Here is a 22,165-nt window from a genome sequence, read left to right as displayed (position 1 = left end):
GGTAGAGAAAGTCCTATTTAACTAATTTGGTATCATTCTGTGATAAAATCACCCTCCTCATGGATGAAGGCAAGATGAAGGGAAGGCAGTGGTTGGTGCAGTCTCACCTGGAGTGCTGTGTGCAGTTCTGGGGCCCACAGTTTAAAAAGGATGGAGCTCTCTAAATGCATCCAGAGGAGGGGAACACAGCTGGAAGGTCTGTCCTGGGGGAGTGCCTGGGGACTTTGGGTCAGTCTAGTTTGGAGAAAAGGAGGTTGGAGGGGTGACCTCATTGCTCTGTGCAGCATCCTGAGAGGGGGAATTGGAGAGGGATGTGTTGAGCTCTTCTTCCTGGTGTTTAGTGATAGGACACATGGGAATGGTCTTAAACTATGTCAAGGGATGTTCAGATTGGACATCAGAAAGCATTTCTGTTCTGAGACATTGGTAAAACACTGGAACAGGTTTCCTGGAGAGCATAAAGTATTTAGGAGGCATCTGGACAATGCACTTAATAATATGCTTTGGCTTTTGGTAAGTCCTGAAGGGGTCAGGCAGTTGGACTAAATGATTGTTGGTAAGTCCCTTCCAACTCAGATATCCCATTCTATGAAAGCTGATTTGTAAGCATTGTATATACAAAACAGTCAATAGTGGACCTGATATCTTCAAAATACATTTGACCATTTAGTGTTTTATTGTTCAGAGATTTCTCCAAAACCAAAAGAAATTGAATTGATTTCTTGTCCAGAAGTATGAGAACCCTTTTTTTGATTGCTATTACAGTAAAAAGGAGAGCAGTGAGCCTAAAACCACAGAGAAAACAGAGTGATCACCACCAGTAAAAAAAGACTTTCTACAGGATTATGGATTCTGTTCTTATTCTCATACTGAAATCTAGAGTTATTTAAGAAAACAGAAGAAGGAATTCAGACAGTAAGTTATCGGCCTTACAACACTGATGGAAGAACCCCAAACATATCTGTCTGTTCTCCGACAAACAAAACATCCCTCTAACAGCAGCTGTAGCCAATATTGAAGACATCTGGTCTCCAATAATTTCAGCATACAAGCATAGTTTTATTTAAGAATAATGTACTATTTTACACTGAAATGAGAAAATTTTCCTCTTTTCTCTGGAAGCCAGAAAGCTCAAATAAAATGAATATCTTGTTAAGAAATTACTTGAGAAATGAAAGCATTAATTCTTCATAATTTTTCTCTTAAATTCTAGTTGGTCCAGCAAAACTCCAGAAGCTAAAGACTAAATATTTTAGCTGGCCAGATGCTGTGCAGTTCTCCCAACACTATGTCAACTGAATCAGTTCTTTGTCAACTTTTTTACTTTGTTGCAATATGTTCCCTTAAATATGCAGAACTTAGAATTTAGACAAGCTCACTTGAAAGTTGATGCAGTCTTTTGAAAAGTGAAAATTCAAATGAAACTCGGGTGGTTTCCCAGTTTTTAACCAGAGATGAAATCTCAGCTCTCAGCCTCCTCTGGGTTATTTACAATTCTTCTACTACATAACTGTTAAAAAAAAAATTATTCCAAAAAGACACCACTAACCCAAAACTACAAACTCAGTCCACTTTCCTCTTAGCCATAGACAATATTGACTATGTAGATTGTTAAAGAGTTGTCTAAATTTGAATAAAAATTCAAAGTTTTAAAACATGGAGTTTTTAACATCATAGCTTGCGTATAATTTCTTAGTTTGGGCTTTTGTACTTCTTGAAAAATCTGTTCATGTACTTTCACCCCTGCTTTTTGTAACAGCAAAGAGTTTTCCCTTGAGAGAAAAAGGGACATCCAAATAAAGGAATAAGAAAATAGGCTGTAGTTTGAATTTAGAAAAGCATTTTGCAGAGTACTTCAGCTCAACTGAAATAGCATAAATCTGAATTGCAGGTAAATTACCAACACTGTCAGAACACCTGCTGAATTCTAATTCCAAATGAAATATCTACTGAACAACAAAACAGAAAACATACTGTGGAAACTCAATCAAAGCAATTTCAAGGCTACAGAGTCTCAAAGTCAATAAAAATCATCAACAGCTTAGTTTTTGATTCATGTTACTTTTTTAGCTAAGTTAGATTTTTTTAATGCCCCAAGCCTGTCAGTGTTTAAGAGGCATTTGGACAATGACCTGAACAACATGCTTTAGTGTCTGGTCAGCCCTGAAGTGGTCAGGCAGCTGCACTAGATGACCACTGTAGTTCCCTTCCAATTGGAACAGCCTATTCTATTCGAACATGAAAACTTTATGAAGAAACTATTTGAGTGCACTTTAAACTGAATGGAGTGCACACTTGTAAAAGGAAACAGAATTGCCCGAAAACCCTTTCGCAACCAAAGAATGTTTTGGCAATCCTCAGTATTGCCATTATTCCTCAAGGAAAGCCTTGACTGACTGCTAAAGAACTACAGTCTACAACACAAAAAGCAGTATGAAAGCTTTGCAAGCTGTTATTTATCTTATCAATCAAGCAGGTTCCCAAACACGTTAAATCACAGGCCATTTTCACAACTGAAAATTGAACACATTGAATTAAGATTGTTGAACTAAGGTGGCTGCATTCACATAAATAAATAATTAAATAAATAAAAGACAAGCTGTAATTTACTCAAGAGCTCTGTTTTAGTATGGCTGGTTCTACCAAAGGCAGATGCATCAGACAAGATCAGGAAAAGCTTTATGACCTTCCCATATCACAAGCAGGCAGCTGAGCTTTCCTTCAAACTCCAAACCAGCTAAACACCAAAAGTGATGGATCTGCTACACAGACAAAAAGGTAATCAGCAATAAACTTGGCACTCAAAAAAGACAGCAAGCCAAGCACAGAGGGCTTACCTTTGCCAATTAATTGTAGGCCTGATTTATATTTCTTGCCCTTGTCCAACTGAACCATAGAAACCTCACCCCCTTTTTTCATTAAAGAACAACAGGACACACAGACAAAAGGCTCTGGTTGGCAACAAGGCATTGATTTGTTACAAATACTCAATAAGTAAAACACCTAGAGAAGGAACAGATACGAGACACAACAGGATTTTTCCTCTATCCAGGTGGGGAGACTTTAAACCATGATTCAAATCAACAATGCATCACACATTCCCCAATGTATCACACATTCCCCAATGTAACAGTTTATGGCCCACCCTAATGACAACCCTTCCAGCTTTTAGAAGTTAAAGGTTCTGCAGCAAAAGCCTCATTTTTCTGCACACCCTGTTGAAGAGTTATTAAAATGCCATTAAATAAATGTTTGAATCTGTGAGAACACACTGTAGTAAGTGCTAATTCAGGTATTTCTGTGATTAGTTATTCTCCAACTCATTTACTCCCATTATAAAAACCCTACAGTAGTTACCATCATGCCATGGGTCAGAGGCTCTAACAAGCTTCATGTGTTAATTCATTTCACTCCCATCAAGGATGTTGATCAGTTTACAGGTTGATCGAGAGTAGAGGTCTTAACTGGCAGCAAGCTTCCACACTGAGTTTCACACAGAGACAGTGGTGAGGCAAGAGGAGGTTACTCCTCAGTGAATTAGGGATTTGTCAATGTGCCAGCCAATTCAATCTGGCACGGCTCTTACAGGAACATTCCTTTGTTTGAGCTACATGAGGTATAAAAATTAAATACTGCACTTCCCGTAAAATCAGTTCAGATGTTTTATGTGATCCATGAAGTTGTAGTATCAAGTAAATCAGTATCCAGTAAATCATGATGATACCTGCACGGACCTGCACTTCATTCCCACAGATGTAAGCAATAAGAATTTTCTAGATCATGCTTGGTTCATAATACCCAAGTACCTTACAAGCCATCACATTTGTAGTATTAGTGATAAAATACTCATCTGCATCTCTTAAAAGTAGATACCCTTTTAAATTAAAATCCTGCTATGCTAATATGTGGCAGACTAAATTATTTCCACTGTCAGCCAGAAAAAGTTAATTTCTCTAATATATAAAATAAAATTCTTACCATGCTAACACTTAAGTAATTCTAAACTTCATCTTAAAACTGACACTCTTTTTGACAAAGGCTATACCTTCTTTTTAGCACAGGTTTTGCAAATATAACTGCAAATACAATTACCCCATATTGTGATAGGAAATTCTGTTCCTACTCCACTGTACAGTCATCCAATATTCACAATAAAGATGCACAGACAAAATACACACACTGGCATTTACTGACATAGCATGCACATTGCTTCCATTGCCCTTTGGAAGTGACTCCAGAGCTCAGGGATATTCACAAGGCACAGACGAGGCACCACGTTCTCAAATGTCCGACCACGGGGAGGCAAGCAGAGCAATTGTCAAACCAATCACACAGGCACAGACAAAAAGCTATGTCCACACAAGGGATATTAAAGATATTCCAGAATCCTCCTGTGACATTTAGACTTACAAAAACAGCAAAACACTATAGCAAGCTGGGCTAATTATCAAGTGTCAAAACCTGCACATAGGCACAAATCATATTTAGAAATCAGCAATGTCAAACAGTGAAGAGTAAAGAAGGTGTTAACAAAATTTGTCCCCAAAGTTTAAACCTCAAGCGTGCTCACAAATCAGATTTTGACTTGTCTCAAAACTGGCTGAAAGCTGAAATATGGTGTCCTTGAAATGTTACAATGTATTACCATGGATGACTACTCAACAAAAGCTAATTAGCTTCCCTGCTCTTAAAGTGAAATTAAAACCTTTTATAAACAAGCTATGATGAGTTATAAAATCCAAAGCAGTAAAGCAATCAACCATGCAAATACAAATAAAGCAGTATACTGTAAAGGATAACAACAAGACATGCTATAAATAAAAGCTCTTAAGAAAACTGCTCAAGGTCAAATTTTATCAGTCCTCTTTGAACACTTGATTCTGTAGGCCTTTTTAGTTACAGAGTTTGTAGCTATGCCTATTCATAAAGCTATCTTATTATTTTGAAGGAATTAGAGAATATGCAAATTTTTGTGAGTATAATACTCTGTGAAATTAAAGACAGAAAAATATGGGAGATGATTCACAAAAAATGCATCCTACTAATCATGACAAAACATTTTCTGCATCAGGAAAAAAACAAACAAAATCAAGATGCAGGAAAACAAGTGGGCAAGTCATTTCTTTATCCCTAATCTTGTTATTCAAATCGATAGGTCATTTCAGCAATTCACTAGTTCAATCTACCAAAACAATCCATCAGTACTATTCTTTATTGCCCATGTTTTCCACATAGAAATGTACTTATCAGGACTGCAAGTATTTTAAAAAGTGCTCATTCAAGTAGCTTTCATTGCAAAGAACAACTTGTTTTTGAGGGAAGGTTCTGCAGGTTTTCCTAACTTTGATAAAAAAATAACTCTATAATTCTAATTACTTCATTTCTCATTGCAATTTTTTCACGTTTTGCACTTCAAGGATCTCTATAAATAAATTATGTTTTTTGTTCTCTCCAGTTTTAGTGCACTAGCACAAGTCTGAAGTGCTTGCTTTGAAACTTTCAGGGCCTGATCCAATCTCAGTCTAGATACTTTTGTTTAAACATTCCTTTGCAGCAGGAGCTGAAGTTGTTTTCTCTAAAATTTTTTAAGCAATCTGAATATGATCCTTTGTCACATCAACTGGTAAAACCTTTCTACTTTGAACTGTAAATTTCAGAATCAATTTTCTTGTAAATAGTTCTTTGATCTGAGAATTTGCTTGCCCTCCATTTTTTCAATTTTTAATACAAATAAACAAAAAATTATGTAGCTTACCAATGAAAATGGAAGCATGAAATGGCAGATCATGTTTGTTTGATTTTTTTTCTCCTAAAAAAGCCACAAAATTCAACATTTTTCTAGAGGAAAAAAAATCCTAAGAAATTAAAAAGCCAAAGAAGCCAAACTAGAATTGTGACAACTGATGAATGATTTACTTAAGTAGTATTTTCATAGCTGGATAGAACAGCCAGGAACAGTTTTAAATGTCTCCAGATGCAATTGCACACCTCTGCTTCTAGATATAACTTATTCAATAAAGAAATGTCACAATTAAGATTTACAAATCAATTATAAAATCCAGTATGACACCACATTCAAACATCCCCTGATGAGGGCTGACAGCAAGTCTGAATGTTCCTTTTGGACACAAGGAATAAAAAGAATAAAACATCAGAAAATCCAGACACCCAAAAATAAGGAGGTCAAGTCAACAGAAGCATATGGTCCTCTGTCTGTGCACTTGCTTCAGACAATAAGGATAATTAAACACATGATTTGTTTGAGAAGAGTTATTGGCAACACTTGAGCTGAAGGTCTTCTTTTAAAGCAGAGAACAGCAAGCTACAGTGATGGGGGAAAGCAAACAAACAAATAACAACCAAAAAAAAACCCAATCAATCAACCAACAAAAAAACCCCAAAACCAAAACAAAAACAACCAACCAAAAACTCCCCAATCCCCCTCTCCAAAAAAACCCCAAACAAACAAACAAAAGAACTCCAAAAAAGAAAACACACAATCACAAATTTGCAAATTATTTGTCCTTATCTGACTGTTAACTTTACTAAGATTCACACTTCTCTAACTAGTAAACAACACTGCCCAACACACTATGGATGAATATAAACCTCAGGGCTTTTTAGGTTCCAGCTACTTGCTTCTTATTTGATTCCCAGGGCTAAGTAAAGCCACCTCTACTGGCATTTCTTCTTTAAGGGGACAGTGATATAAAAACATCACTGAAATCATGTGCTAAATCTGTCCCACAATAAGCAATCAGTATTTAACACATCTCTATCCCTGAACAGAAACACTAAGGGATAAATAAAAGCTTCATAGGTTCTATTCCCAAGAAGCAAAGCAGAACAACAAAAATTATTGCAACTTCTGCTGTAGACATTCATTGCACAAAGAGTTCAGTTTAAGACATTGATAAAAGAAAAGCTCAGCTGAGTACACAAAGCACTGAATTCATATAATCTGGACAGTAACTCTTTACAGTGAAGAAAATTACCTTCAAGTAACTGTCACTAAAACATTCCACTTTGACATTTCTAACACGTCTTGCGCAAGATTTAAAGCGTACAGCAGTGTAAAAGAAACCGGGAAACCTTCAACAACATCACAGTATTACCTCAAAAACACAATTTACAGTGACAGCTTTTACAAAGATCATCATGTCACAATTATTTTTTCAAACTAACTGCCAAATAAAAAGGAAGACTGTAACAATACTGCTCAAGCAAGCACAAAGCTCCAGTTTAAGCAAACATTACAACCATAACACTGAAGCACACTTAAGATACAGGACAAGTCAATAGCTAGCCTGCATTCTTGGGAACACTGAAGGACTGAAGCATATTAGGTGAAAGAAAGCATTTCTATTGCTTTTTAACATACTAAAATAAAACAATCCCTTCTACATATCTGCAGAAACGTGTATGAAGCATACATATTGCATTCATTTCTTGTGTTTGTGGGGCTGTAGAATCAGTATCTCTGCATGGTATCATAATTCAACATTAAAAATACCAACAAAACCTAACCTTCATAGGTTAAGTTACACATTTCTTTCACATCTGTTAAAAGCACACAAGAAACAACCCTTCACCTGAAATACTTACAATTTGCTGACCATGTAAACAAATGTAATTACCCCATAGGTAATCTGACCTCTTAGAGTCAGTTTGACTACAAGTCATCTGTGACATCTCATGTTTCTCCTCAGATCTCAGAGGAGACAATAATACTTTCAGCTACCTTCTACAAACAAGCATATAGACCTATATTAAGATATCATGCTATCTAGTGGCCTCAGATTCCTGGGGAGCTCTTTTGTGGCATTTTTCTTTTTATTTTAAGGAAAACTATTTCTCTGCATACCACTTTTTGTAACCTACTGAACTTCTAATTCCATTTACTAACATAGCATTCTCTGCTGCAACAGAATTTAGGGAAGTAGGGGGTTTGATTCTCCTTGTTACTGAATGGTAAGTTAAAACTGGAAATGGGATTTGAAAGAGAAAATCAGTTTTCATAAAATTACCAATTTGGTAATCATTCAAGCTTCCTCTAATCCTCTAACCCTCACCTCTTGCAAACAGCCAGACTTGTGCAAGACATTTGACACTGTCCTGCACAACATCCCTGTCTCCAAACTGCAGAGACATGGATTTGACAGAGGAGTCACTCAGTGGGTAAGGAATTAGCGGGATGGCTGCAGACAGAGTTGCAGTCAATGTCTCAATGTCCAAGGGGAGACCAGTGATGCGTGGCACCCTCAGGGGTCACCATGGGGACTGGCACTTTTTAACATCTCTGTTGGTGACAAGGGCAGTGGGACTGACTGTGCCTTCAGCAAGTTTGTCAGCACCATCAAGCTGTGTGGTATCTGATGCCCTGGGAGGAAGGGATGCCATCCAGAGGGATCTGGACAGCCTTGAGACATGGAACCAAGGGAACCTCATGAAGTACAAGGCCAAGTGAAAGGTCCTGCTTCTGGGTAAGTGCAATCCCAAGTTCAAGCACAGGCTGGGTGGAGAATGTATTGAGAGCAACTCTACAGAGAAGGACTTGGGGCTGCTGGTTCACAAGAAGCTCAACAGGACTCATCAATGAGCGCGTGCAGTCGCCAAACCCAGCTGTGTCCTGGCCTGCACCAAAAGCAGTGTGGCCAGCAGGGTGAGGGAGGTGAGCCTGCCCCTCTTCTCTGCTCTCATGAGACCCCACCAGCAGTGCTGCATCCAGCTTTGGGGTCCCCAGCACAGGAAGGACACAGGCATGTTGGAGAGAGTCCAGAGAAGGGTCATAAAGATGGCCAGAGGAGCACCTCTCCTATGAAGACAAGGCTGAGAAAGTTGGGGGTTGTTCAACCTGGAAGGGAAACATTACAGCACCTCCAGTACATAAAGGGAGCCAACAAGAGAGCTGGGGAGGGACCATTTACAATGGCATGGAGTGACAGGAAAGGGGAAATGGCCTCAAACTGAAAAAAAAAAAAGATAGGTTTAGATTAGATGCAAGGTACAAATGCTTTACTGTGAGGGTGTGAATCACTGGAACAAGTTGCCTAGAGCAGTTGTGGATACCCCATCTCAGGAAATGTTTAAGGCCAGGCTGGATAGGGTGTTATTTGCACCACGCTCTGATCAACTGAGCTGATCTCAGTTGCCTCATAAACAGGAAAACAATGAAACTGTAACAAAGATGCTTGCACAAGGTTAGAGAAGGCTTCTACTTCTGAGCTTCTAGTTAGCCTTGACTAAGGCCATTAGAATATATGTGCCACAAAGTATAGGAAGGTGAAATTTTAAATGTTTTTGGTGACAAGTAGAGTCTCCAAAATACTCAGTGCAGAAAATTAGCATTTTGGTTAAAATTTTCCAAATCACTGTGCTAATTGCATATTTTAAATTATTTTTCCACTATAATACTCTTCATCAGTATTACTGAACATTATGATGCTATAACACTGAAAAATATGGCACCATTTGTATTGCAAATGGGTTAACATTTCTGAATAGAATTATAATTTTCATATTGATCCTTTCTGCAACAAGGAAGCAAGGAGTTTGTAGAAGAACTAGCACAGCATAATAATTACTCCCACAGAAGAAGAGATCCAAGAAGCATCATCTTAATAAAGATTAACTGAAAAAAAAAAGTTTTTATTTCCTTACAGAAAGGACTTTGTGCTTTGTTAAAGATTTGTACCCAAAAAATTTTGCATTGCCAAAATTGGATGGAAAATTCAGGTTTCAATTTTGAAAGATGCAAATCAATAAAGCCACAGAAGTTTTTATTAAGTGTCCTGATCCTTGTGGTATATAAATCAATTTGCTATAAAGCTTTTTGGTTTTTTGAGAATGAAGGGTAGAGTCAACAGCATCAGTCACACACTCTGCAGTTCCACCTAAACAACACAAATGGCAACACTCCCCTTTGGTATAAAAACCTAACAACAAACTCCTACATCCAACTTCCATTTGAAAAATGCATCTATAATGTCTCAATAAACAACAAAGCCAAGTAGCCTTTAATGCTGTTTTCTTCTATGGCAGATTTAACAATAACAGCATGGACTAGAAGTTAGGATGTACCACAACACCAGGTATAGATAAAAACAAAAACCTGAAGCATAAGTTCTTGCCAGGCTTGGAGAGCTATTCTCCACTAATTAAAAAAATTACCAAGTACAAAAATAAGACTGTGAACACTATCACAAGCATTTGTCTTACACTTTGAAGGACTGAACCAGCAGTATCATGAAAAATCCAAAACTAAGGCATACAATTTACATGTAAATGCCTGCTTGAGTTTTAAATAAGCCATCTCTCTCACCTGGGACTCTGGGGTAAGTTTGTGTGCCTAGAGAGTGCACAAGACTTTGAGGTGGGGGGGGTACCCCCAAACCCAAACACTGGTACTGCATCCTTCACAGATTTGACTTCCAGCAGTTCCCACCCCTCCTCACTTACAGGAGGTTTTGTCAGGGCAGCCCCTGCTCTTTCCCAAGCCTCTGTTCCACGCCCCAGGACCCTCTGTTCCTCTGCCCCAGTGTGCCTTCCCATACATAACAGACCTTCCACCCCTGGCCAGCACCAGCTTCTAACCCCCAGCAGCAGCAGTGCTGCAGCAGCTCTGCACCCACACAGTTAGCAGAACGTGAGCGGTGGCAGCATGGAGAATTCCTCCAAACTCAGAGGAATACAAGGTTCATTTTTACTCTGCAGTAAATTTGAACCAAGACAGACTAAAACAGTATTATGAAGGAGTGACAGAGGGAAAAAGAGGATACAGTAGTATGTTTTAAATGCAATTTTTGAAAAAAGCCATCCTACATTCATTATCCAAGATATTAGGTTATCTAATGACTGCACTTAAAACAACTTAAAGCCCTTTAACTAAACAATCTGTGAATGTCCTAACATCAATTGTTGGCCTGCATAAGAATAAATTCTCAGCTTCACTCAATTCAAACCTTTGATGACTTTAATCTACACATAGCTAAAATACCACAAAACCCAATTCAATTAATTGCTGGATCCCAAAACACAACAAGAGAAGTCTTCCATTCAGTTACAGCTTGTTCCAAGTTAAACGCTCCTCAAACTGAGTTAAATACAGTTAGGTCTAAAGCAACATACTACAAGTACAGAGTAAAGTATTAGTCCCCTTTTCAGGGTCTTTGTGTAACATAAAATAGCATTCTATGCAACTCAGCAAAGCAATGTGGAGGAGGAGAACAAGGGAAAATGATCCCTGACCTGAGGGAGTCAATGAGAAAGCAGTTACCAGCACGTGTGTACACACATGAATTCCAGAAAGGTCTTCCCTATTTCTTCCAGAGCCCCTCTCATCAACAGAGAGTGCAAACAACCTTTGGGCAAAGCAAAAGTGTTTAACCCTGATGCTTCCACACAAACATACTCTACAACACATGCACCTCCACGCATCCTCCAGATTGTGACTCACAGCACATACACTAACCAACTGTGCAGTAAGTGAGTGGCTGACCCCTCTCAGACATCCCAAGCACATGGACTTGAGCACTACCGTGTAATTGCTGCTCAGCACCTACTTATCACAAATATGCATTTACAGAAAGCTTCCCAAAGGTGTCACTTACTGTGCACGCTCAGTCTGTGTGTACACAATTGGAGTTTCTGGTCATGCACGAACCTCATCAGCAACAGGATGCCTGTGCAGCAGCACCCACCCTTCCAGGCTGCAGGCTCTGCATCTGAAGGGACTTCTGCCCAGGCAAAATTTCCATGAAGAAATTGAAGTCTTGTCCAGGAAGACCCACGTGTATGTGTCTCAAACCTTGTCCAAAAATTATCACATTAATATGCTCACATATTCTTGAATATTCAGGGCTCAAGATTTTTGAGGGTTAAGATGCTGAATATTCTCTGCATAGTTAACTTAGAGTCCAATGTGGCAAGGAAACAAAGTACACAGCAAAGTGGAACACAGTAGAATCGAGAAAAAGCAACTACTTCTGATAACCTGAAAGCTTCCAAACACTTTAACACAATTTGTTTCTACTACAGAACTGTCAGTAACTCAGTGAGTTTCTGTACATGTAAATCAAGATGCTCTTACTTTCAATCATTCCTTTCCCTCCTCTCAGAAACAAACATATACATACAAGACAGGAACTACAGCAAGAAAACCCAGCTTCCTAAAAAGAGACTAATGATTGATCTACAGCCAAATGTCTAACATAGTAATACATAAGAAGAAAATTGATCTAGCAAAATAACTTCTCAGAGGAGTGAGTACTACAACCTCAAAATGATCAGCACTATTTTAAGAGCTGAAACTTTTAGAAATTCTTAATAGCCTAGGCACAAAACTCAAGTTATTGCGGAAGTCTGGTTATTGTTTCCACACACGCTAGCGGGCTGAGGTTGCTGACATTCCTTGTTTCTTTGTGCCTTGACAACTGTGTTGAACAAACTGTTTCTGAGAACACATTCTTCCTAACTTGTCCTCCTTGCAAACAACTCAGGATCAAAGCTTCATCATGCTCACACATTGCTGCAAATTAACAACAACCTTGTAAGTCAAATGTAATCCCATCACATTTGTTTTATTCAAATCTCTCTCTAACAGTAGCTCGACAGTTTGTCTCCAGGGGCTGTGCAACCAAGTATGAGGGCTGTTTATTGGCACAAGTACTACACTAGTAATTTGTAATGGAAAAAAAGATTGAGTTCAGCCCATCTCTGAACTGTCTGAGGAAACTTACACATCCATGGCACTGATATGTAAGACCACAATGGATCTGCAGGCAACTAGAGCCAAATTTATGCTTGATAGGCACTGAAAACTTTTGTTATTTTTGAGCATTATATAGTAAAATTACACACTGTCACAAGTGAAAAAGAGAGGTTCTGTTGTTTACAGTTAGATGGATGGGTGGCACATCTGTGGGAAGCATCCACAGGAATAGGCAGAAATCTGCATGAAAGCTGAGGAGACAACCAGAAAAACAGCTGGAAGCACAGCTCTAAAATACTGCAGAGCAATTGCTTTTTAGGCAGAGACTAGCTGGAATAAAGCTTTTCACTGTGAGCAAGGAAACTGCTTTCTATTCACTTTCTGCCATGCTCAGGAAAACAAAATATAGTGCATTATAAACAAAACTAAATTATAGACTTACCAGTGTATCATCTTAAAAAAAAAAAAACTTTCAGGATTCTAGTCCTAAAGATTGTATCAATAATGAAAAAAAGCTTTTTTGTCATCCCAGCAGCAAATAAAGTCATAATTACACAGCAGGAAAAAGGTTACTGAGTAAGATACTACTCCAAACTGTGAGAGTGAGGAAAAAAAAAGGCGGGGGGGGGGGGAAAACCAAACTTGAAAATAAAAGCAAGTCATTTTTTGATTTTTTTCTAACACAGTATGTTCATGGCTCCTAGCTATAGAAGTGGTTGTTTATTGTTAATAACAGTAAGAGACTAAAAATAAACAGATAAAGGAATCTGATAAATACAAGCAAATATTTAATGTATTTGAAGGGGTCAAATTATATTATAAGAAAGGGCAACTCTCACATATCTCATGCAAACATCAATATTATTTAGTAATGAAACACACTGTCATGTTGCTCTTGGCATAAGGAGAGATAAACCTGGCAAATGCCAAGAATAACTAATATAATTTAGGTTAGAAGGGACTTCTGGGGGTCATCTAGTCCAATCCCCTGCTCAAAATTAATTTCACCACAATTGCTACTTCAAAGCTGGAGAATTCCTGCCAGCTGCAGGTCTTCTGTAGCTAAGATTTATTTTGGAAGTGTCATACTGACTCACTCTTTTTGTGCTAGCCCAAACCTCTATTGGTACCAATTACGGTATCGTTTATTTGTCATTGCTGATTTAACTATTCTTGAAACTGCCTACATAAAAATTCTTCACCAACAACTCCTCCCCAATAATCTACTCTAATATGTAACCATATTTGCCACTACAAAAACTGTCCACTATCAAACCTTCCTCTCCCATTCAATTTCAGTCCCTTAGATCCTGTTATACCCTATGGCCACAAACAATAGTTTATATCTTTTTTTTTCTTTCTTTTTTTTGACAAGAAATTCTTGGCAAGAACTTTTAAAATATTTGAAAATTATCTTCCTGTCTCCCACTTCACACCTCTCCTTTAAGGTAAGAATGTCAAGACACTGACCCTTCCCTTACAGGGTAGACTTTCTGGATCTTTGATCACTGTTGCTTCTTTGAATCCCATCTAATGAATCTATTTTCTTTCCAGTGCACCATCCCAAAGCAGACACAGTACAAAGCAGAGCAAAAAGATTTCCTGTGTCTTACAGAGCAGTAGACTTCATACGTATTTCCTTAAACCTCTTTTTTGCTCAACTCCTATTGTTTTCTGCAATAATGTGATGAGTCATATGTAGCATGACTGTCATTCCTACCTATAATGCCAACATAAAACTTCTTCCCAATTCTTCATGTACACGTTTGATTTTCTTTACTGCACCCCATATTTTGACTGGGGCACTTTCACCCATCTTCAACCCACCATTCACCCCACTTCCTGACTCGGTCGCCAATTTGCTTAATCAATTTTAAATTTCAATCTCTTTGTCCACCTTTGTTGCTCCTCCCATCATGGTTTTGTTCGAAACGCAGTAAGAATTCTCTGCCTCTAATCATCTAGATTCACTAAGGAAAATATCAACTGCCATCAAAAAAGGACAGATCATTGCAAAACCCCTTTTCTCACTTAAAAATGTTACAGTAAGTTATGAGCAACTGTGTCAGATACAGCTGTCTTTCCTGGCTTGGCTAAATGATGCCCATGATAGTCTCAATAGTCTCTGGATGTGAGCAGCAACCAGCATTTTGGATGAGTTGTTCCCAAAAATTGGTAAAAATAAAACTCCTTAACACTAATGTAGCATTAAGACACAGGCATTCTTTATCTGGCTGGATGCAAGAGGGGGTATCTCATGGAAGCACAGAAGACTCAGGCTGAAGAATTACAAGAAGCTACACTGAGCAGAAGTAAGGGCTTTCCCCACCTCTAACACTAGGCTGTAATCACGAGCAGTACCTCAAGATGTTGACTAAGCCAGATCCCATTAAATACTCTAGCAGCAACCAAGTTTTATAATCCCATGAAGAGATGAGCTAACCTAGCTAGCAGTTTCCAAAAAAATGCCAGGAGCAAGGCAGTGCTGCAGAACCCCTTTGGTAGCAATCCTTTTCACTGCAGTTCTCCAAAAATCACTGCTGCCAGAGGAGTTCTCCTGCAGCAGTCATAAGACAGACACAAAGATGCTGCAGACCCAAACACTGTCTCACCTGAATAGCTATACAGCTCTTTTATATTATTTACCCAGGACAGGGTGTTCACTACCAGTAACCAAATCTACATTCCTGATTAGCTTTAATGAAATACAACTATTTTTAGTATCAGTAAGCTATAGGCCCATTTCTTGTTGAAAACAAGCTTGAAATTTATTTTAGATAAAGAACAGGACAACATTCATGTGCTAGTGTTAAAAAGAAAAAGGAAATTCTTATTTCCTTCAATTTCAGCTCCTGGAGGATATGCAACAGAATTTCCAAAGGAAGCCAACATTTTCCTCCTATTTAAAGAAAATAAAGAGCCCCCTCTTCTTCAAACTGGCATAAATTGTTATAGCACCTTTCACTTTAGCATCCCAGCCTGTCCCTTCCCTTCCCCTGCCTTCACTCCTCCTAGTTTGTAGTCCATTTAACTTTTTTGGTTGGTTGGTCTTAGCTCACACATCAGTGGGAAATGAGCGTCTGACTCTGAAGATCAGAACATGCAGACAGAAGCCCGAAGCAGCATTTATCTGCACAACAGCTTCTCCTAGGATCCATGTAGAAACTAAGGTGGTTATAGCTGCAAAATACATTTATGTCTCTGAATTTTCACCTTTTCTTAATGAGAATATTGCATAACCACTGCCAAGGGGGAAGATAGATAGATAGATAGATAGATAGACAGACAGACAGACAGACAGGAAGGACAGATTCTGCCCTCCTTGCCTTGTTTCCTCTATGGTTCTTCCTGTAGGACTCTCCTTCCTCTGGTGATAAATATTGCTGCTTCTTACTCCAAAATTAGCCACCTCTGGCTGAGGTTTTTTGTTTTAGTCACAGTTAGGTTTTGTTATCCTTGCTAAGTTTAGATGTTTTTGAACACTTATGACTATTGTGGCTGAGAACCAGCACTGCAATTCTAATTTGCAAAAACAGACAGAGAAGAGAGAAGATGACATTTTTATTATAAAGCCTAGGCCATTTTCTCTCCAAATGAGAGAAAACTTCATGCTTAAAAGAAAACACATTCAACCTTCATTACTTAAGTATGAGTGACTGTTCAGCGAACCAGGAAGCTAGATAAATATCTCAAAAGTTTTCCTGGAGGACTTCACATGGGAATTTGTATTGGTGTACCAAAATAAGCCATCCCCATGTAGTGAGGAAATCCTGCAGTTATGACAACACCCCTGGATGAATTGAAAACCAGAAGTTCTTCAATCAATTCTTCATCATTAAAGGAGAATTATTAAATACACTAGTGGTTTCAGAGTGCTGTGAAAACGACATAGTTTAGCCAATTCTGAAGGACTCAATTGCATCAGATTTTCACAATAGATATTGCAGTACTTGTTCTCAACACTTCAAGGAGCCAAACATCTCCTAGAAGTGATGCAAGACGCTGCCAACAACTGTCTTTGACTGAGAATGAAAGTCACATACTTTAAATGAAAAAATACTTGAATTCCATCCTACCATGCCTGCACTAATTCAGTGAAGTTATTTACCTTCCTTCCCAATTTCCACAGCCATCAGGAAGCTTGTTGATCCAAGAAGGGGAGGTTATTTAGCATTATGGAGCATAGGGCTCTTCCTGGAACATTACGTACTCAGACCAAAAGTCACAATAAAGAGAAAAGCATCAAAGTTACACAATTTACATAGCACACAACTGCTTTGATGTAAATTTTGTCATTGGTCTAATAGGTATGCAGTACTGTTCTGTACTGGTTAGATCTTAAGAGCAGTGCCTTCAGGGTAAAAAACCCACCACATCTCTTGAGCTCACAAATGAGGGGGTGAAGACCAGTGACCCTGAGCAGGTCAGTAGTACCAGAAAACACAATTCAGTCAGAAGAAATGTATTAATCATAAAGTTATTCCTTGCATAAGAGCTCGATTTTAGGAGGAACTCAAGGACATCTTACACTGAACTAACTGTGAATGTGAAGTGACTGCAGATCATTTAAAGTGTTTCTTCTGCACACCACAGTTATGAGCATTTTTTAAGATTTCATTTCCAACATGTACTTAATTCATACTAACCATAGCACATTTTAAACCCTAGAAAGTAGTCTTTCAAGTGATTTGTAAGAATCCCCCAGGAGAGGTCTTTCCCAGATGCATTCAGGATTTGTACTGCTTCCTTACAATACCAGTGCTTCTACACGTTGCAAGAAGTCCAGAAAGCAACAAAGACCTTGGACTCATTTTGAAGACTCTCTCCAATGACCAAAGATATTTCCATCAACCTTCTTCAAACAGTTGTTTTAAAAGCAAAATCATATAATTGGCCATTTCATGCAAATAGCAATAAATGACTTGTGAAATGTTATTCACATAATCAAACCTCTGGGTAAGATACAGCCACGCTCTTTCCAGAAATAAATATTTCCTTCAGCTCCTGACAACTTCTCAGCACATCTTAAAGTTTGTAAAGCATTGTTGTGCTGAGACAAACTTTTGTGCTTTAAAAGTCTGTATCACTTAGAAGTATCTAAATCCTATCCTGTACAGACTAAGTCTACATACATTTACTAGAGGAAGGTATGATCTACAAAATTATCAGATCATCCCAGTCTAATTGGTATTCTACAAATGATGCTGCATTTTAAGTGACAATCATCCAAGGTCTTAGTTTCTAAATTAAAATTAATCACTTGAAAACTGATTAGGGTAGTTAAAAAAAAAGCATTATGCTTCTGCTTTAAAAAGCAGAATTTGTTTTAGTTATCATTGAGATATTTAAGGAGGATAGCTTTTTCTTTAGGAAAGTGCAAAACAGCATTTTCTAAGTGTAGATTTAACTTGCAAGTCCAAAGATTGACAAATACCTACAGGAATATAAATGTAATGAAAAACAAAATATCATCATCAAAGAATGTGACACCCCACAGCCTTTCAGTGAATGGGAGGAGCAAGCTATGTTTGTTTCTAACTTAGCCACTCAAAAATGTGTAATGAAAGTGTTATCAATGAATTAAAATACCATCCCACGAGGCTATAAAATTACATTGAACCGGAAAAAATAACTTTAGCAAATATTTATTGTCAGTTTCTGAAACCTTTCCATTGTGCATTGATTGAAAATGTGGTACTGAATTAACTCAAATCTGTTTTGATTTTGAATAACCTGTGAAAAAAATTTAAAAACAATGTTCTATGTATGAACATCTCTTGAACAATATTATTTAGACTTTAATCTCATGACTGTGACTTATGATTAATTAACAAATTACTGATGTCCTGTTACACTGATTTTTATTTCACAAACTATCATCTTAGCGCTAAACAGCAAGATCTTGAAGAAGATAAATGCAGAACTTTTATACCAGCATTAGGAAAGTATTGATTTTAAGCCTTCAGATGGAAAACAAAAGTATTTAAAAAAAAGCAGTCTAACTAACAAAAGCTTAAATTGTTACAAAGTGCCATATATCGTATACTCTCCAAACAGCAAGTTTTTGTTGATTTAGCAGAGACTTTTCTTTGTGTCATGCTTTGACAAAAGAGAACAAGACTTGTAACTCATATATCAGGTAAGAAAGAAAAAAAACATTTGGAAGAATTTTATAGAAACATATCTTTGCTGAAGCAAAAGCAAAATTCTTACAAGTTTCTTACGCAAGAAATTATTACTAATGTAACTACTGAATTGGTTAGAAGTCAAAACGAAGAAAGTACTACTTCCAGTGCTATTCAGACACCTTTTCTTGTCTTAGCCACATCTAAGCTTCTGTTCTGTAAAAATTCTATATATTACCATAACCTTGAGAACCTGACATTTTTCCTGCTGCTTGCATTCAGAAGGGTAGCCTACCAACCAACTGCTACAGCAGAGATCACAAAGCATCTGCTTCTTCCACAAGTGTCCAATGGAAAAAAAAAAACCCAACAAAAAAAAACCCAAAACAATATGCCACAGAACTCATCTGCTTCTTTTTTACTTTAATAGTTGGCCATGCTACAACAGACAGTATTCCTGGAAAACCTCAGCTTCGTCTAATTGGACTTGAGGCGCAACTGAAAATAATATTTTCTGCAGAACAATCAGAACAAACAATCACTGAAGATGATTATTGGTTTTAAAATTATTTGATCTTTGAAGGACATAGTCTCCTATTTTTCAAGAGATCAGATGTTTATAAAATAAAAAAAACCAATCCTTTCTTCTCCTAGAAAACACTGCTGAACAAGTTTATTTGCTTTACTGAAGGACAAAACCAAATCACCTTACTTTCATAAACAATCCCAACCCTCAGAAAAACTGGATTTTTCAGGGTTCACAGGGAGTGCAGTAAGATCAAAGATATATGAACAGATAAAAGTCTACTATACAAAACAGTTACTTAAGTATTTTATAAAATTGCTCCTTACTTTAATAGATGCATTTCCTATTACCTAGTGGATTTCATAATTGTATTTCACTTCTTACATGGTACTTTAACAAAAAGTATTTTAAATTTTTTTTCAAAGACAGCAAGAAAAGTCTTCCAACAGTGTTGATTGGCAGTTTGCCATTGCCATCAGTAAATCACCAGTGAAGACAGAAAGCAGAACCGAAAATAACATTCTCTAGTTGGGTCCATTGGCCATATGTTACACACGAAAAAAAAAAAAATAAACCACCAACCAAAAACAAACATATGTTTCTCCAACAACCATAAACCAAGAAACAAAAAAATAATAAAATCGAACCACAACTCCTCAGCCTCGACCAACCCATTCCTCCAAGAGCAGCACTTGCTTTTGTTAAGGTATTTTTCTTTTTTTTTTTCCCTTTTTAAATGAGGATCACTCAAAGTTAATTTTCCTGAACTTATTATCAAGCATTTATTTCTCACCAAGACAGTACCTTCTGCAGCAGAGCTAGTCAACAAGCAATTTACAGATTGCCACCATACAGCAGCAGCACACAGAAATGCAGCCACGTGAAGGTGATTAGGTTTTGGAGCTTTTTCCTTACCTTTCCCATTTTGCCATGCAGTGTACCAGGACAAACTGAGGAAAGTAGTGATGAAAACTAACACGGTGGCCACAGTTCCATTTCGGAGCCTCATCTCATTTCAGCATCACACTTGCTTATGTTCTGCTAGTGGAGAGGGCTGATCACTTGGGCTTGCTGCAATGAAGTCAGCTCCAGTACTCCAGCAGCAGCTGGACAGCAGCAACACGAAATGTAGCTCTCACATATCAGATGTATCATAAATCAATCCATTCCAAACTGCTGGACGCTTTCTCATAGTTCTCATCAATCCAGCTTCTCTTTATTCTTCTAGTCCTGTTTGAAGGAAACAAAATTTTAACAGATTATGCCAAAAATACCCAGAAGAGTCCCCCAAAAACCAAAATACACTACATCTTCTTTGCTGGGTCTTGCACTGCCCTCTCACTGCCTCAGTCTTGGCTCAGAGAATAGAACTTGTTAGATTAATATGTGTCTTCTCTAAGAATGTTTGCATCTGGGGGAGCTGTATTTCACAGGAATTTGGTCACCAAAGGACAAACACTCACATCACCAACATTACAATTTGACTTTCAGCTCAAAGGAAGGTTGTGTGCCACCTGGAAGGTGTCAAACTGATAAAACAGCTGCTTCCAGGATGCAGTAACTTTCAGGAGGCCCCATTCCTTAGACCTCACTTCAACAAAACCCCTCTGAAATCAGTGGGTCTCATGTAACTGCAGGAGCAGAACTGTCTCCAGCAAGTTGAGAGACCAGAGCTTTGAACACTGTACAAACCTACATCTCTCATCTTTCCTCAGTGCAAGAGGATTTGATCCATTCACAACTATTTTTTCCTATCTCAGCTGCAGCTAAAGCACAGACTACAGCCCCACCTGCAGAGACTGCTCAATCCATACCAACTGGCACCAACCCAGAACCTCCCAAAAAGCCACGGTTTGCTTATCTATATCACACAAGCATAAAGGTAAAACCTAAGTTACCTACAGTTCAGTTTTATCCCTCAGGAAAGTTCCATACCCTGGTATTAGAAAATCATCAACTGGCCAAACCCAGCCAGTTGTGTTAATCAACTGTCTTAAGCAGGACAAAGAGAGTATAGGGCAATAAATAAACCGACTTTAAAAGAGAGGGGAGAGGTTTTCAAAGTATTAAATCATCTCTACAGTAGTCAAACATTACCAGTCAACATTCTTTCAAGGCACTGCCAAGTTTTTTCCCCACTATAAACTATATCTGATGCAAGTATGTTACTCAGCAATAAATAACTTGCTCTGCATTTTCTTTGGAAGCAGTCTCTGTCACCTTCTTGCCCTGCTGCATTCAGAACAACAGGGAAAAAATGCTCTTTATTATTAAGATACCAAGAGATTCCAGTCCAATTTGAACTATTCTTCCCAAGCTTACATCACAGCATATATTACCTCTACCAAAGGGCCCACAAAACAAGGCATAACCAACAAGCACGATTAACAAAAGAATGGAAACAATCAATAAAGTTGCAGAACTACATGCTCTTGTGTTCAAATCTCAGTCACATCATCTAGCTTACTGGGAGTGTTTACCTTTGGACCACAGTTACCTCACTTATAATGCCAGTAACGTGCTCTATTTGGGGAACTTCATGCACAGATAGGTTTGTGGCTTTAAACATTAACTCAGAAAGTCCACAGTACCTATGAGGAAGGGAACAAATGCAAGTACACGAGAAGCACTCGAGAAGCAGTGGATGATAAAATTCATGAGAAGCAAAATAATGAACTGGAATAGAAAGAACTGCAAAACACCTTACGATATGAGAACCCCAAACTCAACACAATGAGAGATAAAGACAACTGAGACACCTATAAAGAGCTAACACAGAGAGCACAGAATGCCAGGAAATATCAG

At 38.0% G+C, this 22,165-nt stretch overlaps 1 protein-coding gene across 2 annotated transcripts in view; it reads right to left on the bottom strand.

Annotated features, from left to right (window-relative positions):
• Positions 1-20,597, bottom strand: part of MGAT4A (alpha-1,3-mannosyl-glycoprotein 4-beta-N-acetylglucosaminyltransferase A) — a 73,707-nt gene extending 53,110 nt beyond the window's left edge. Inside the window, exon 1 of one of the 2 annotated variants that reach the window (XM_005420007.1) lies at positions 20,276-20,597. In XM_005420007.1, coding sequence (XP_005420064.1) covers positions 20,276-20,369 — 94 coding nt within the window. In that variant the 5' untranslated portion in view covers positions 20,370-20,597. The remainder of the gene's footprint in view (positions 1-20,275) is intronic. The other variant, XM_031056177.1, reaches the window with a different exon arrangement.
• Positions 20,598-22,165: the final 1,568 nt, after the last annotated feature.

The sequence above is a fragment of the Geospiza fortis genome, unplaced genomic scaffold, assembly GCF_000277835.1.
Source record: "Geospiza fortis unplaced genomic scaffold, GeoFor_1.0 scaffold192, whole genome shotgun sequence".
NCBI lineage: Eukaryota > Metazoa > Chordata > Aves > Passeriformes > Thraupidae > Geospiza > Geospiza fortis.
This window is presented reverse-complemented; position numbering and strand designations above follow the sequence as displayed.